The sequence below is a fragment of the Aspergillus costaricaensis genome (assembly GCF_003184835.1).
Source record: "Aspergillus costaricaensis CBS 115574 unplaced genomic scaffold BO79scaffold_58, whole genome shotgun sequence".
NCBI lineage: Eukaryota > Fungi > Ascomycota > Eurotiomycetes > Eurotiales > Aspergillaceae > Aspergillus > Aspergillus costaricensis.
In genome coordinates, this window is record NW_020291858.1 from 1 (window position 1) to 13,876 (window position 13,876).

At 51.9% G+C, this 13,876-nt stretch overlaps 6 protein-coding genes across 6 annotated transcripts; 2 read left to right on the top strand and 4 right to left on the bottom strand.

Moving 5' to 3' along the window:
* Positions 1-57: 57 nt before the first annotated feature.
* BO79DRAFT_278021 (uncharacterized protein) lies at positions 58-697 on the top strand (the record flags this gene model as incomplete). Its single annotated transcript, XM_025687854.1, has 1 exon — positions 58-697. A coding segment is annotated over one exon (640 nt), but the record flags the coding sequence as incomplete, so codon positions are not given.
* Positions 698-881: 184 nt separating this feature from the next.
* On the bottom strand, positions 882-1,198 carry BO79DRAFT_68857 (uncharacterized protein). The gene has a single exon (XM_025689606.1). It carries the CDS (start codon positions 1,108-1,110, stop codon positions 949-951), a length of 162 nt encoding a protein of 53 aa, XP_025534149.1. The 5' UTR covers positions 1,111-1,198; the 3' UTR covers positions 882-948.
* BO79DRAFT_248878 (putative short chain dehydrogenase/oxidoreductase) lies at positions 893-2,321 on the bottom strand (the record flags this gene model as incomplete). The annotated part of the gene is made up of 2 exons (XM_025685747.1): positions 893-1,966; positions 2,039-2,321. The coding sequence occupies 2 exons, from the start codon at positions 2,319-2,321 to the stop codon at positions 1,287-1,289; spliced, it is 963 nt and encodes a 320-aa protein (XP_025534150.1). The 3' UTR covers positions 893-1,286.
* Positions 2,322-4,691: 2,370 nt separating this feature from the next.
* BO79DRAFT_68862 (putative gamma-tubulin complex component GCP4) lies at positions 4,692-7,393 on the bottom strand. Its single transcript, XM_025689607.1, has 2 exons — positions 7,287-7,393; positions 4,692-7,226 (listed from the first exon to the last, which is right to left on the bottom strand). The coding sequence occupies exon 2, from the start codon at positions 7,209-7,211 to the stop codon at positions 4,818-4,820; it is 2,394 nt and encodes a 797-aa protein (XP_025534151.1). The 5' UTR covers positions 7,212-7,226; positions 7,287-7,393; the 3' UTR covers positions 4,692-4,817.
* Positions 7,394-7,787: 394 nt separating this feature from the next.
* On the top strand, positions 7,788-13,378 carry BO79DRAFT_241243 (ubiquitin-activating enzyme E1). Its single transcript, XM_025685098.1, has 11 exons — positions 7,788-8,149; positions 8,224-8,312; positions 8,381-8,466; positions 8,518-11,302; positions 11,359-11,469; positions 11,810-11,928; positions 11,958-12,070; positions 12,146-12,314; positions 12,379-12,465; positions 12,527-12,702; positions 12,776-13,378. Exons 1-11 carry the CDS (start codon positions 8,144-8,146, stop codon positions 13,346-13,348), a joined length of 4,314 nt encoding a protein of 1,437 aa, XP_025534152.1. The 5' UTR covers positions 7,788-8,143; the 3' UTR covers positions 13,349-13,378.
* A 12-nt stretch (positions 13,379-13,390) lies between these two features.
* Positions 13,391-13,865, bottom strand: BO79DRAFT_68886 (uncharacterized protein). Its single transcript, XM_025689608.1, has one exon. It carries the CDS (start codon positions 13,674-13,676, stop codon positions 13,434-13,436), a length of 243 nt encoding a protein of 80 aa, XP_025534153.1. The 5' UTR covers positions 13,677-13,865; the 3' UTR covers positions 13,391-13,433.
* Between the last annotated feature and the right edge of the window lie 11 nt (positions 13,866-13,876).

Genomic DNA, 13,876 nt, shown 5'->3' on the forward strand with positions numbered 1-13,876 from the left:
CCCCCCCCCTTCGCCCTCCACCAACCCAACCCCAAACTAACGAAGCAAACCCCACAGCATGGGCTACACCTCCCTAACATCCCAAGCCCTCTCCGCCCCACCCTACCTCCTCTCCTTCCTAACCGTCCTCCTAACATCCCACCTCTCGGACCGCACCCGCACGCGCAGCCCATACCTAATCTTCCACGCGCTGCTCTCCGCAACGGCCTACCTGGCCATCGCCCTAGCGGGACACTTCCACTCGCACCTCCCGCCCGCCATCCACGTCGCCATCCGCTATCTGGCCGTCTACCCCGCCACCTCGGGGTTCTTCTCCGCCATTACCCTCATCATCACCTGGACCATGGATAACCGGCCCGCGAACGAGGGGAAGGGGGCGAGCGTCGCCTTGCTGAATGTTATTGGGCAGTGTGGGCCGTTGTTGGGAACGAGGCTGTATCCGGCGAGTCAGGGGCCGTGGTATGTGGCTGGTATGGCGGTCTGCGCGGGGTGTATGGTGGGTGTGGCGGTGTTGGCGGGCGTGTTGAGGGTGCTTTTGGGGAGGGAGATGAGGGGGGGAAAAGGGAATAGGGGTGCGGATGGGAATGATGGGGAGGGGATTGAGTTGGAGGAGAGGGAGGTGCTTATGGGTGGGTTTGGGGGTGGGCAAGGTGGTGGTGATGGTGGGAGGGGGGAGAAGTTTACGTATATTTTGTAGGTTTCTGGAATTGGGTAGCATTTATAGAAGGATGTTAGTAGCACTAGGTTGAGTAGTGGGCAATGTGTGGAGTGGAATCTAATGAATGTCTTAGATAGATACGAGAGTCATACTCAGACCATGAGGGAATACTTGATAGATCAATGGTTTCTTTCTTTCAAAGACTAAAGCCTATCGTATCCATCCCCAAGCAAAGTAAAAGAATCATTCAAGCCAAACAGCTATCAAATCATCCCATTAACCAAACCAGTTCATTTAACGCGCTTTAAAACCCTCATGACCAAAAAGAATGCAACAAAAGAAAAATAGAGCTGGTGATGAGGCCATGAAGAAAGATAAGAAAACCGTATGTATGATACATCAAAAAAGAAGCCATGGGTATGTCCCCCCTTTCCCCAAGAAAAAAGAATCATCCATAATAGTAGGCGACTTTTGAAATGCTCATCCCTTCCATAAAGCTATTTATAGAACTCCTCCCCGAACGGACCCTCTCTAAATACCATTTCCCAACGTGTTGTTTATTTATTGCCAACTCCGGTAGTAGTAGTAGTTTTTTTTTCTTCGTGACCATTGACAAGACAGCCGCATTTTACCATGCGGTGTGGCCACCGTCGATGAGCATGGTGCTGCCGGTCATGAAGCTGCTCGCGTCACTCAGAGCGAAGAGAGCAGCACCTCGGAATTCCTCCGGGTAGGCAAGTCGTCCGAGCATGTTCTCGGCTTCCCAGACAGCTCGGGATGCGGGATTCTGCTGGAACACCTGTTCCACCATTGGGGTGATGATATGGCCGGGGCACAGGCTGTTCACGCGGATACCGTGACGGCCCCATTCCATAGCGAGGGATCGGGACAGCTGGATCACAGCCGCCTTGGAGGCGTTGTAGACGGGAGAGGTCATTCCCTTGTTGGCAATCAGACCGCTCATGCTGGCAATGAGAAGGATGGAACCCTTCTGTTGGTAGTTGAACATCTGCCGCGCAGCAGCAGTGGCCGAGTTAAAGACTCCATTAAAGTTGATTTGCATGACTTCGTTAAGAGCCACCTGCGAGTGTTCCAGAGCGCTCTGCAGGTGGTTGATTCCTGCGGCGGCAATCAAGCCATCCAGTCGCCGGTTCTTGCCTGCGATTTCCGCAAAGAGGTCGTTCACTTCAGACTCATCTCGGACATCGATACGGTGGTACTCCAGGCTGCCACCATAGTTCTTCTCGGCATGCTCTTGAGCGGCGAGGAAGTCGGGGTGGGGAGACTCAAGTCGATCCAAGCAGTAGACTGTATACGAAGATTTAGGTTAGAAGTCGCTCCAAGGGATAAATTTGGCTTCGTAGATCCTTGGAATCGTACCTTTCGCACCAGCCTCCATCAAAGCTTCAGCCATCGCCAATCCGAGTCCTCGTCCACCACCAGTGATGGCGAAGACACGATCGTCGAGGTCAAACTCGCGGAACCGGTGGCCCTGCTTGGGCTCGCCTTTCAACGACGGTATCCGGGTTTGGATGTGGTGTGAGCCATGAGAACCTGACCCTGTGGAGTGCAGCCGCTGTGACATAGGCTGAATCATGGCGGATGGTGCCCACGACCGGGCTGGGGCCAGGGCCGATAGCGACCGGCACAATACAGAACGCATGGCGATAGTTCGTGCAAGATTATTAGGTAAATTAAAGATTAAGATATAGACGAAAACGGAATGGAAATCAACTGTGCACGCAAAGTGAAGAGTCTTTGGCTACCACAGGGGCGCGATGGCTATAGAGAATATCGTCGACTTCCATTGTCCTGGTAGGAGAACCTGGGGTTTATAGACCTGGAGAAGACCAACGGACAACGACCCGTCGAAACTGCATATCTCCAACTGTCGCACAAGACATCCGAAAATAGAAGGAATCAGAAAAATATGATGGCCGCGTGATTGCCTTGATGGGTCCATCGTCAGATTCTAGAGCTGCTTTCACGATGACTTCAAGACCCAGACCACATCATCGCCCAAGACCATCCGTGGTACCAGGGCTGGTCCATGCATAAGCTATGGCCAGGAAAGCTTGCCACAGGGCAACGCAGGGCGGAAAGTCAGGCATCGGACGCATAGCAGAGCAATAGGGGGGAATGGTGGTGTCTGAAGCAGGCATCGTGACTTCTCTCATTGCTTGGTTGCTGAACCCGGCAAGTCATCCTGATCATTTGATCGAGGGATGACGATCAATCATTCATTAAAGTGGAATGGCCCACCAGAACGGGATATCCGTGTACGGGGAGACCGAGCTGCTGGATCAGATTGGAACCGACGCTGCTGCAATAGCGGTCAGAACAGCTCCATCAGCGACCCTGACGGGCAATCCCCTATATTGGCCACAGTGAATCAGAGGACTGTTTCTACGGAAAATGAATCCTCGGATGTCTAAGCCGTTCTAATCAGAGAACGATGGGTAATGGTGGTGCAAGAGGTAGCGTGCGAAAAGCAGGGTAGAAGCTCTCCCCGGCTTGTAGCTCCGAAGGCTTCCATGGAATGGAACCCTCCAATAACGGTCTCGGCATCGAAGTGGTGGTGTAATTAATCTGCCCTCGCAGCATGGAACCGTCCCCACGGCATCCGCGACCCCATCCTGCAGCAAGATAAGAATACAGTACTTTTGGTGGGATCCGGGACTTGGAGGGCTGCCCTTTTCCGGGTATCCTTGCTGCGTCGGCCCCGATTTTCATGGGGTCATTCATCCTTCTAGATTTTCTCCCCAGTGCGCCGGTGATCTTCCCCACGCTTTGGGCGGGTTTGAGAATAAGCAAGTATGGCACATGAGAGGTTCATCATCCATAATCCCAAATGTCGGTGGCCTCAAAATTCGCCGATAGGTTATGCCGGTCCCCCCCCCTTTCTCTGCTGGCGGCTCTGGATTGCCGGTTATTCCCCCAGAACTCCCATACTGCCATACTCCGCACCCCCGTAATTGACCCAGGGAGGGCGTAAGGGTGGTACTTTTGCCACTATCGCACGAAGCTTCCGAATAATGACAACCCGGGATGGTACCATGGATGACTCCGACGGCATATCATTGTCCAACGATCGGAGCATTCCAGGATGCAGATTCCTCCAGATCTGCCAAGCTCGCCCTGCCTCCCCATAGTCGAACCCTTTCTTCTTTTGACCTTTCGCCCCCTTACACAAATAGCATTCGATCCATTCTTTTCATTGCGAGACAGAAGTCCAGTGGCAGCCGTATGTTGCAAGACAGGGGTGAGAGCCAAGGCCAGGAGTCGGGGGGATGGGGAATGGCGGGAGAATCCCAACGTAGACCCAAGGGGAGAAAAGAAAAACAACAATTCCTTCTCTTCCGTACCGGCCAGGGTGACTTTCCTATTTGGGTAATCCGTGATAGGACCGAACACTGATCATGTGCATCGTCAGACTTTTCACGTTTGTTTATCAAATAAGGTGCGCAGAGAACAGCTGTCGCGATCCTGCAGGCAGTCTAGACTGCACCGACCGTCCAGATGGGTGACCTTCGTTTCATCTTTGCACAATTGGCCATCTGCCTGGACAAAATTCAGACCTCCGGCATCTTCATTCGATACTTATTATGCATGTAAGCATGAACTAGCATGTCAGCAGGGATTAGTGCTTGATTATGTCTATTCAATGAGACAAGAGAGTTTGCCCATCCGGAAGCATATCTGCGAGTCTATCGATTGATTGGGAGCCCTGTGGAGTAAATTGTAGCATCCTGTCAATGCGGCAAGATCGGTTAATGTTAATTGATAATTTGGAGATCCCTTCAGTCTAGACGGATCTTCAGGCCCAACCACACTTGGACGGTGACCATAACTGCAGGAAATTGGGCGTCGTTGCTTGGGAGAAAAAGGACGCGTGGAAGTAAGTACGTATATGTTTACGCACCGGCGAGAAAGGAAAGCAGATCTCGCCCAAGGTCACGTTCCTCCTGGCAGAGCACATGGGCCTAGAACAGAACGCATTACAGACAGAAATCTATCCATAGCCACTTTCCTACACCGTAAAGTCATGCTATTCATAAATCATAACGTGACATGACAGTCATATCTGTCTTCGCTGCTCAATAGCCAGCCACGGCTCGACCGATTCAATGCAATGTGCCAGCAATGAGCAGCCTGCTAATTATGCCATTTCACCGAAAGTACCTGCAGCAGTGACTCCAAGTCCCATGCCTCCATTAGCATTGCCAAAGTCCAGCTTCATGAGCAGACGGTCAACACCAGTCGCTTTCCGAGGCACGTAGTGGATGGAAGCAGACTCGGTCGCTGAGCCATTAGCTTGGAGCGACCCATGTTCGCGTGAGTCCTTCACAAATTCTAGCATCTGCCGCCCTTCTCCAGATCGGCTGTCATCAATGTCTCGCAGTCGTGCCACAGCGTCCTTAATTCCAGCTTCGACACTAGCCCGCGCAACACTGAGTGATTGCCATATCTCCTTCTCTTCCCCTGCATAGTCTACTAAAGCATCAACAACGCCCTCATCGGTCTCGAGGTCCATGTTGCGCTGGATGCTTTCCAGTCGAACTACTAGTGCAATAAAGTGTTCCACGCTCGTCAGTAATGATCGAAGGGCTTTAGTAAAGGGTATGTCCGTGAGGAAAAGAGATTCAACGAGAGAAAAGAGATAACGACGATGCGCCGCGGTCAATGTTTCAGGGTCATGCCGTTGGACCATCTGACTATCACCTCCGGAACCAGATTCGGCCGGGCCGTTCATGGCCTGAAAATGGTCGGTGCGCTTACTATTAGCGGAGGACGCGGTTCCAGGTCGTGAGCCCGTTGTTGGGGATCCACCTTCGATCCATTCTCGAAAGTGTTGCCAGTTGCCATTGAGAACTTCTCCCTGGAAGTAGCTCCCTAATTCTGATAGAACAAAGAGGGAGGCACTGCTCGTTGCCCAGACTGGCCTCATCTGCCGAGTCCTGATGTTGTCTCTTTGTCTGCCGAGCTTTAGTCTACTCTGGCCGTAAGGAGTACTGCTGCGAGGTGGACCCCACGGGGATGGATGGATCTTTCGAAGGAAGGTATGCTTCCACAAGTCGCCTAAATGCATCTGGGCGCGTCGGATACCAAGAATGTAAGAGTGAATCTTCGAGTAGACTGATATATCAGAGGCGGACAGAAACAAATCGAGAGGCGAGCGGACGTGGACCGAGAGACATGTTGGAGTGGGGAAAAGAAGATCGTCAAAGGCGACGTCCGAGATTCTAGCATTCATCTCAGATCCAGCAAGATCGGGAGACAGCGCTGGGCTATTGTCAATATCCTGCTTGATCGACAGCCGAAGCAGCTCTTTTGCAAGGTCAAGCTCATCGTCTGCAGGATCTTCTTCGGTTTGCAGCGAGTAAAGCTCTGAGAGCGTCTGTGACAGAGCAGTCACTACATCTCCTTCCTTAATAGAAAGCCCCTTAAGATCTTCTGATGGGTTATGTCTGGAGGCTGAATGCCCGTGTTTTCGATACCTCTCTTGAATACGTGTATCGGCATGAGATACCAAAGCCGTTGCAAATTCGCCCCGTCGGAGTAATAGAAAATCGTGGAGAACTGAGAGGACTTCGAGAATCTTGGGTAGTGGGAAAATCTTGGAGAGCGTGCTTTGGGACAGAGAGAACCGGATGGCATTCACGGCACTCGACAGTCTCGACGCTGATATAGGTGATTTCAATGCAGCAAGCTGTTCTATATGTTCCGTGTGTAGTGTGACGGAAGTAGTCGATAAGCCCGCAGAGGGGTTCGCAGCAGGTGCATTGCGCTTTGCTCTAATGAGATTCAACGTTTTGCCGATGAACAAGATGGATGAGGCTGTATGAGCTGTTACAAACTGGGGCAGGAGCTCTGGATGCATGACGAATTGCGTGGCAGCGGGCGGTTGATCATGGCTTGCATTATCGCGTTGTATGAAGAAGTCGGATCCACCGAGGATGGGGAGATTTCCGTACAGCAACCAGGGGGACAACTGCCTCATCCAAGCAGTCTCTGCGACACCAACCAAATGCAAGGCCATGTCTTTCAGGTCAACGTATCCTGTTCGCGTTTCCGCCCGAAGGTGGTCGATCAGAGCCACGCCAGTGCAAAGCTGGTCTATATTCCGGGAGTCTACGGGCCATATCAACCTAACCGTCTCCCACAGCCATTCCAATCGTCGCGTCCATGGAGAAAATTCGCCAACAATCGTCGACAATGGCACGATTCCGTAACCGCCCACATAACCACTATCCTCTACCAGAATCGATTTCTCCACTTCTAAGATTTTCCTTTGGAATTCGCCCAGATGACGTGAACTTATGGCCGTCGAGACTGCGCGACAAATAACAGAAGGGTGGGAGGAGGAGATTGAGGCGGTATGTGTTCGTAGTTCGGTATGGAGACGGCTCAGACGGGCAAGAGAGGCGAGGAGGGCTTTCTCCGGAGGGGAAACCAAGGGAAAGGCATCTTCAGAGATAGCACTTCCTTCAGTCTCCGGATTGAAAAGAGGTGATGGTTGACCCGAGAGGGAGAGGAGGATCTCGTGGAGCATTGTGCGCGGATCTCTCTGGAGACGATCAAGTCAGATATCTAGACAGACCCAGAAGCACCAGAGTAAAGAATGAACCTTAAGGAATGATCCTTATTTTTTCTGGATTTATGACGCTGCCAGTATAGAAGTCCACATCCAAGAAGTTCGTATCGACACATGTGAAGAAGTTACCCTAGAACAAGCCTCTCTTAGAAAAAAGGCACGGGTCACCGCGTTGTTCGACGCAGTAAAGCCGCGGCGCGTCGCGAAAGAGTTGCGGCGTAGAAACGATGACTGAGGATTGAGTCTCGTTGACTGTTAGACATCAATGTTGGACAAGATTGAAGCCAGGCTTTATCCGGGACCGACAACCATCTGGATCCGAGCGCCTCCGCCGAAGATGCCTCATCACCGCCGCTTCAGCTGCTTTGGAGCTCATTGTCACTGACTGAATGGGAGTTGCCGACTCGCTGCTGGGCGTGTCCGCGGGGCTCCAGCCAATGAGTGGCGGTAAACCCGCTGAGTCAGCCGCCGACAGCTTGTCCCTCTCTCTTACGTCGCCGCTGAGAGAGCTCGCTGCATTAGTGATCCATCTTTCTTCCTTCTTCCCCGCCTCTCCTCACCCTTTCTATTTTATATACTGCGATACCTGCGCCTTTTCTTTCATTCTGATTCTAAAAGTCTTGCTCTTGCTCTAGAGTATATTGTCTGTCTGTACTTTGCTATCGCTTTCATCTCATCTCGCCTCGCCCGCTTCCGCGTACCTCACCGCTCCTACCCCTCCTACCTGACTCTCTACATCAGGATTATACTGCCTGAAAGTCTTGCTCCAAGCGGCAAGACTTTCATCTCAAGTTTTCACAATTCCCACCGAAATTCCCGTTCGCGACGCTGCGAAGCTGGGAAAGCGAAGAGCGTCTGCCGACAACAAAGCTCCGCCGGAGAAGAAGATCATGACTGTATGTATGCCCCATCACCCCGGTGATGTCGAAAGAACTTCTTTGGTCCATCTTCCGTTACTGACCAGACCTAGGACGCCAAGATGCAAGTGGATAACCCACAGGAGACTGTGGAGGCGATCAAGCAGGGAGAAATCGATGAGTCGTTGTACAGCCGGCAACTGTAGGTGTTCCATCCCCATATCCGTTTGCCACTACGAGACAGATACTGATGGGTTGTGATGTGTTCAGGTATGTCCTCGGTCATGAAGCTATGAAGCGTATGGGCTCTTCAAACGTGCTTGTCGTCGGATTGAAGGGTCTGGGTGTCGAAATCGGTGGGTACAACATCTTGCGTATCATCTGAACAACTTATTGATTGCTACCAGCCAAGAACATCGCCCTTGCCGGTGTGAAGTCCCTCACATTGTACGATCCTGCCCCTGTCGCCATCTCCGACCTGTCCTCCCAGTTCTTCCTCCAGCCCCAAGACGTCGGTAAGCCGCGTGCCGAGGTTACAGCTCCCAGAGTTGCAGAGCTCAACTCCTACGTTCCCGTCACGGTCCACGAGGGCAGCAACATCGCAGAGAACCTCGAAGAGTTGAAGCGTTACCAGGCCATTGTCCTCACCTTAACTCCTTTGAAGGAGCAGCTCGCGATTGCCGACTTCTGCCACAAGAACGGCATCTACCTTACGATCACGGATACCTTCGGTCTCTTTGGCTATCTCTTCAACGACTTTGGAAAGAACTTCACTGTCGGTGATGCGACAGGTGAGGAGCCCGTCAGTGGCATTGTGGCGGCTATCGACGAGAATGGCTTGGTCTCCGCTCTGGATGAGACCCGACATGGCTTGGAGGACGGTGATTTTGTGACTTTCTCCGAGATCAAGGGTATGGAGGGTCTCAACGGTTGTGCTCCTCGCAAAATTACTGTCAAGGGACCTTACACCTTCTCTATTGGTGATGTCTCTGATCTGGGAACATACCAGAGCGGTGGCATCTACTCTCAAGTCAAGATGCCTAAGTTCATGGACTTTGCTCCTCTTAGCGAACAGATTAAGAACCCCGAGTTCATCATTTCCGACTTTGCGAAGTTTGACCGGCCACAGCAATTGCATGTTGGTGTCCAGGCACTTCACAAGTTTGCAGAGAGCCACAATGGCGATCTTCCCCGCCCTCACAATGATAGCGATGCCCAGGAAGTGTTCAAGATTGCCAATGAATTGGCTTCAAGCCTCGAAGAGAAGGTGGAGCTGGATGAGAAGCTCATCAAGGAGCTGAGCTACCAAGCCCGTGGCGATCTGAACCCCCTGGCTGCCCTGTTCGGAGGCATTGCAGCGCAGGAGGTCTTGAAGGCGGTCTCCGGGAAGTTCAACCCTGTAAAACAGTGGCTTTACTTTGACTCCTTGGAGTCTCTTCCTACCTCTATCACCCGCTCTGAGGAGGCTTGTAAGCCCCTCGGCACCCGTTACGATGGTCAAATTGCAGTCTTCGGCAAGGAGTTCCAGGACAAGGTTGCCAACGTGAAGCAGTTCCTTGTGGGAGCAGGTGCCATTGGGTGTGAGACGCTGAAGAACTGGGCCATGATGGGTCTTGGAACTGGCCCTGAGGGAAAGATCATTGTGACCGACATGGATCAGATCGAAAAGAGTAACCTCAACAGACAATTCTTGTTCCGTAGCCGGGATGTTGGCAAGCTCAAGAGCGAGTGCGCTTCCGCTGCTGTGCAGGCAATGAACCCTGAGCTGAATGGTAAGATTGTCACGCTCCGGGACCGTGTCGGACCCGACACTGAGCACATCTTCAACGAGGAGTTCTGGGAAGGCTTGGACGGCGTTACGAATGCCCTTGACAACGTGGACGCAAGAACCTACGTCGACCGTCGTTGCGTCTTCTTCAGGAAGCCTCTTTTGGAGAGTGGAACTCTCGGTACAAAGGGCAACACTCAAGTTGTCCTGCCTCGCATCACTGAGTCCTACTCTAGCTCCCAAGACCCGCCGGAGAAGACCTTCCCTATGTGCACTCTGAAGAGTTTCCCCAACCGGATCGAGCATACTATTGCTTGGGCCCGGGACCTCTTCCAGACATACTTTGTCGGCCCTCCCGAGGCTGTCAACATGTATCTGTCCCAGCCAAACTATATCCAGCAGACACTCAAGCAGGCCGGTAACGAGAAGCAGACGCTGGAGCACCTGCGTGACTTCCTGGTCACCGACAAGCCCTTGACCTTCGATGACTGTATCGTTTGGGCCCGTAACCAATTCGAGGCGCAGTACAACAACGCTATCCAGCAGCTTCTCTACAACTTCCCGCGCGACTCCAAGACATCCTCTGGGCAGCTTTTCTGGTCTGGACCTAAGCGTGCGCCTACTCCGTTGAAGTTTGACAGCGCAAACCCCACTCATCTTTCTTTCATCGTTGCTGGTGCCAACCTCCACGCTTTCAACTACGGCATCAAGAACCCTGGCGCCGACAAGGCCTACTACAGGAAGGTCGTTGACAACATGATCGTTCCCGAGTTCACCCCCAAGTCCGGCGTCAAGATTCAAGCGAATGAGAACGATCCTGACCCGGACGCTCAGGCCACTGGCTCGTCCTTTGACGACGGTCAGGAAATCCAGCGCCTCGTGGATTCTCTTCCATCCCCCAAGGATCTGGCTGGCTTCCGCTTGAGCCCTGTTGAATTTGAGAAGGATGACGACACGAACCACCACATCGACTTCATCACCGCTGCCAGCAACCTGCGTGCCGACAACTACGACATTCCCCAGGCTGACCGCCACAAGACCAAGTTCATTGCTGGCAAGATCATTCCTGCCATTGCTACTACGACGGCGTTGGTGACTGGTTTGGTCGCCTTGGAGCTGTTCAAGATCATTGACGGCAAGGACGACATTGAGCAGTACAAGAATGGATTTGTGAACCTTGCGCTTCCATTCCTGGGCTTCAGTGAGCCTATCGCCAGTCCCAAGGGCAAGTACATGGGTAAGGAGGGCGAGGTTACAATCGACCAGATCTGGGATCGCTTTGAGGTGGATGATATTCCTCTCCAGGACTTCCTCAAGCACTTCTCCGACATGGGATTGGAGATCAGCATGGTTAGCTCTGGCGTTAGTCTCCTGTACGCCAGCTTCTATGGGCCGTCTAAGGTTAAGGACCGTCTTCCTATGAAGTATGTACCCCCGGTAACCACAGAGAGTATTACAGTACTAATCGCTTATGATACAGGATGAGCAAGTTGGTGGAGCACATCAGCAAGAAGCCGGTTCCGGAGCACCAGAAGAACGTCATCTTCGAGGTGACTGCGGAGGATCAGACGGAGGAGGATGTTGAGATTCCGTATGTGATGGTGAAGCTGAGAAAGTAGAGGGGGTGACCGGCACGAGAGCAGAAAAAGGGCCCGTGACCTCTCTGGATATGTCCGTTAACGCACTAGACGCCACAGTATAAGTAGTTTTTATCTTTTCAATTAAATTCTTCTAGGAATATACTACTGTCTATGTTCCGGGTTTTTCGAGAATAATCTTGACTAAGTAGCAGAGTAATCAGCTAGTTAACTATTGATTCCGCGAAGGCTAGGGATTGATTTATTAGTTAGTTATTACTGAGCAAGCTGTTTGTCAGCGGGAGGCTCAACCTCCCGTTATTAACCCCTCCGTAAGCAATGCTGTAAGCAAAGCATCACGTCATTGGCTCCCCGCACCCCATCGGTCAGCGTCTGGCCTCGTATCGCCTCGTCCTACTTTTTGTATATGAACGAGCTCTCTGCCCCTCCTTGCCATTGCCATTGCTCCTCATGTTTCCTGCTCTCCATCGACTTCGACAAGTCTCGCAACTTATCTTGCAACCCAAAGCTATCTCCCGCTTTTCACATCCAGCTACCTGCAGAAGCTCTTTTTTCCCCGCACAGCCTATCTTTAATCCAGCACGCACCATGGCTGTAAGTCACTATTATTCCCAGCTGTCACATTCAATAGTATCAACTCTCTAGAACTAACAATTGGCGCTCACCCAGACCGGTAACAGTGGCAAGATCACAGACTGGGTCAATCCCAATGATAAGTCGGGCGAATTCAAGCGCCAGACGTCAGTCTTCCGCAACTGGATCTCCAGAGAGCCTGGCGCTCAATTTCCTCCCGAGAAGGGCCGTTATCACCTCTACGTCTCTTACGCCTGCCCTTGGGGTGCGTCTCTCTTCCTGTCCCCAGACTAAATCTACACATACTAACGCCGCAATTCTTCGCACAGCCCACCGGACTTTGATCACACGCAAGCTCAAGGGTCTTGAGGATATCATCTCCTTCACCTCCGTTCACTGGCACCTAGGAGAAAAGGGTTAGTTTTCACACAAATTGAGCAATCCGACGAAAACACACTCACAGAAATCAAACAACAGGCTGGCGCTTCGCAACCACAGAAGAACAACAACCCGAAGAAAACGTCACCACCAACCCTCTACACGACTACACCCACCTGCGTGAGATCTACTTCTCCAATGATCCCGACTACACCGGCCGGTTCACCGTCCCCGTCCTATTCGACAAGAAAACCAACCGCATCGTAAGCAACGAGGTAAGCACATCCCCCACCCCCCCTCTCACCCAAGCAGAGTGCAAAGCGCTAATCTTCCTCCGACAAAAACCAGAGCGCCGAAATCATCCGCATGCTCTACTACGAGTTCGACGACCTCCTCCCGGAACCCTACAAATCCATCGACCTATTCCCCTCGTCCCTCCGCACGGAGATCGATTCCTCCAACGAATGGATCTACAACGACGTCAACAACGGCGTCTACAAGTCCGGCTTCGCCACCACGCAAGAAGCATACGAGAAGGCCGTCACGACATTGTTCTCCTCTCTCGACAAGATCGAGGCCCATCTGTCGGACTCGAAGAACGCACCGTACTTCTTCGGCTCGGAGATCACGGAGGCGGATATTCGTCTGTTCACGACAATCATTCGCTTTGATCCGGTCTATGTGCAGCACTTTAAGTGCAATATTCGGGATATTCGGTCCGGATACCCGGCTATTCATCGCTGGATGAGGAAGTTGTATTGGGATGTGCCGGCTTTCAAGGAGACGACGAACTTTGAGCATATTAAGTTCCATTATACCAAGAGTCATAAGCAGATTAATCAGTTTGCGATTACCCCGGTTGGGCCGTTGCCGGATGTTTTGCCCAAGGATGAGGAGGTTAGGGCTGTTAAGGGTGCTTAGGGGGAGTCCTTTGGTGAGTTTAGGATATGGTTATGTTAATAATACTATAAAGTCTCTGGTATCATTTGCAAATATGCAAGTAGTTTTATTTCAGCTGAATGTGCAAGCTATGTATCTCTATATATCCATGTATCGACGCAGCAAGTGCGGTGTGAGGTACGACCCTACGTACAATTAAGGGAAAAAAAGGTAAATGAAAAAAAAAGAAAAACAGTCCACCCCGGCGACACCCCCCATGTAATTCAATGTACAGAAGACAAAAGCAATGTGAAACTCCATAGCAATGCTTTGTCGCGCGACGCCCTGCCATGCTAGTCAAGCCGGTCATGCGACTCTCCCAATCCGTGGGGAAGCTGGCTATCCAAGTGAAATAGTATGTAGATTTCACGATACCAGCAAGGGTGAGAAGTAGTCAAAGCCATCGGGCTGTTCAGCGAGAAAGATGCAGCAATAAAAAAGAGGGACGGGAATCTCTGACGGGGTGTGGTGTGTGGACAAAGGACAGATCCACATTATCGCCCTAGAGAG

What these genes read in the sequence shown, in the direction of transcription:
- BO79DRAFT_68857 (XM_025689606.1), bottom strand. Translation starts at nt 1,110, where the DNA reads ATGATTCTTTTTTCTTGGGGAAAGGGGGGACATACCCATGGCTTCTTT.
- BO79DRAFT_68862 (XM_025689607.1), bottom strand. Translation starts at nt 7,211, where the DNA reads ATGCTCCACGAGATCCTCCTCTCCCTCTCGGGTCAACCATCACCTCTT.
- BO79DRAFT_241243 (XM_025685098.1), top strand. An exon ending in GAGGAGGATGTTGAGATTCC is followed by an intron (nt 11,470 to 11,809) that starts GTATGTGATGGT and finishes CTGTAAGCAAAG; the next exon opens with CATCACGTCATTGGCTCCCC. An exon ending in CTCTTACGCCTGCCCTTGGG is followed by an intron (nt 12,315 to 12,378) that starts GTGCGTCTCTCT and finishes TTCTTCGCACAG; the next exon opens with CCCACCGGACTTTGATCACA.
- BO79DRAFT_68886 (XM_025689608.1), bottom strand. Translation starts at nt 13,676, where the DNA reads ATGACCGGCTTGACTAGCATGGCAGGGCGTCGCGCGACAAAGCATTGC.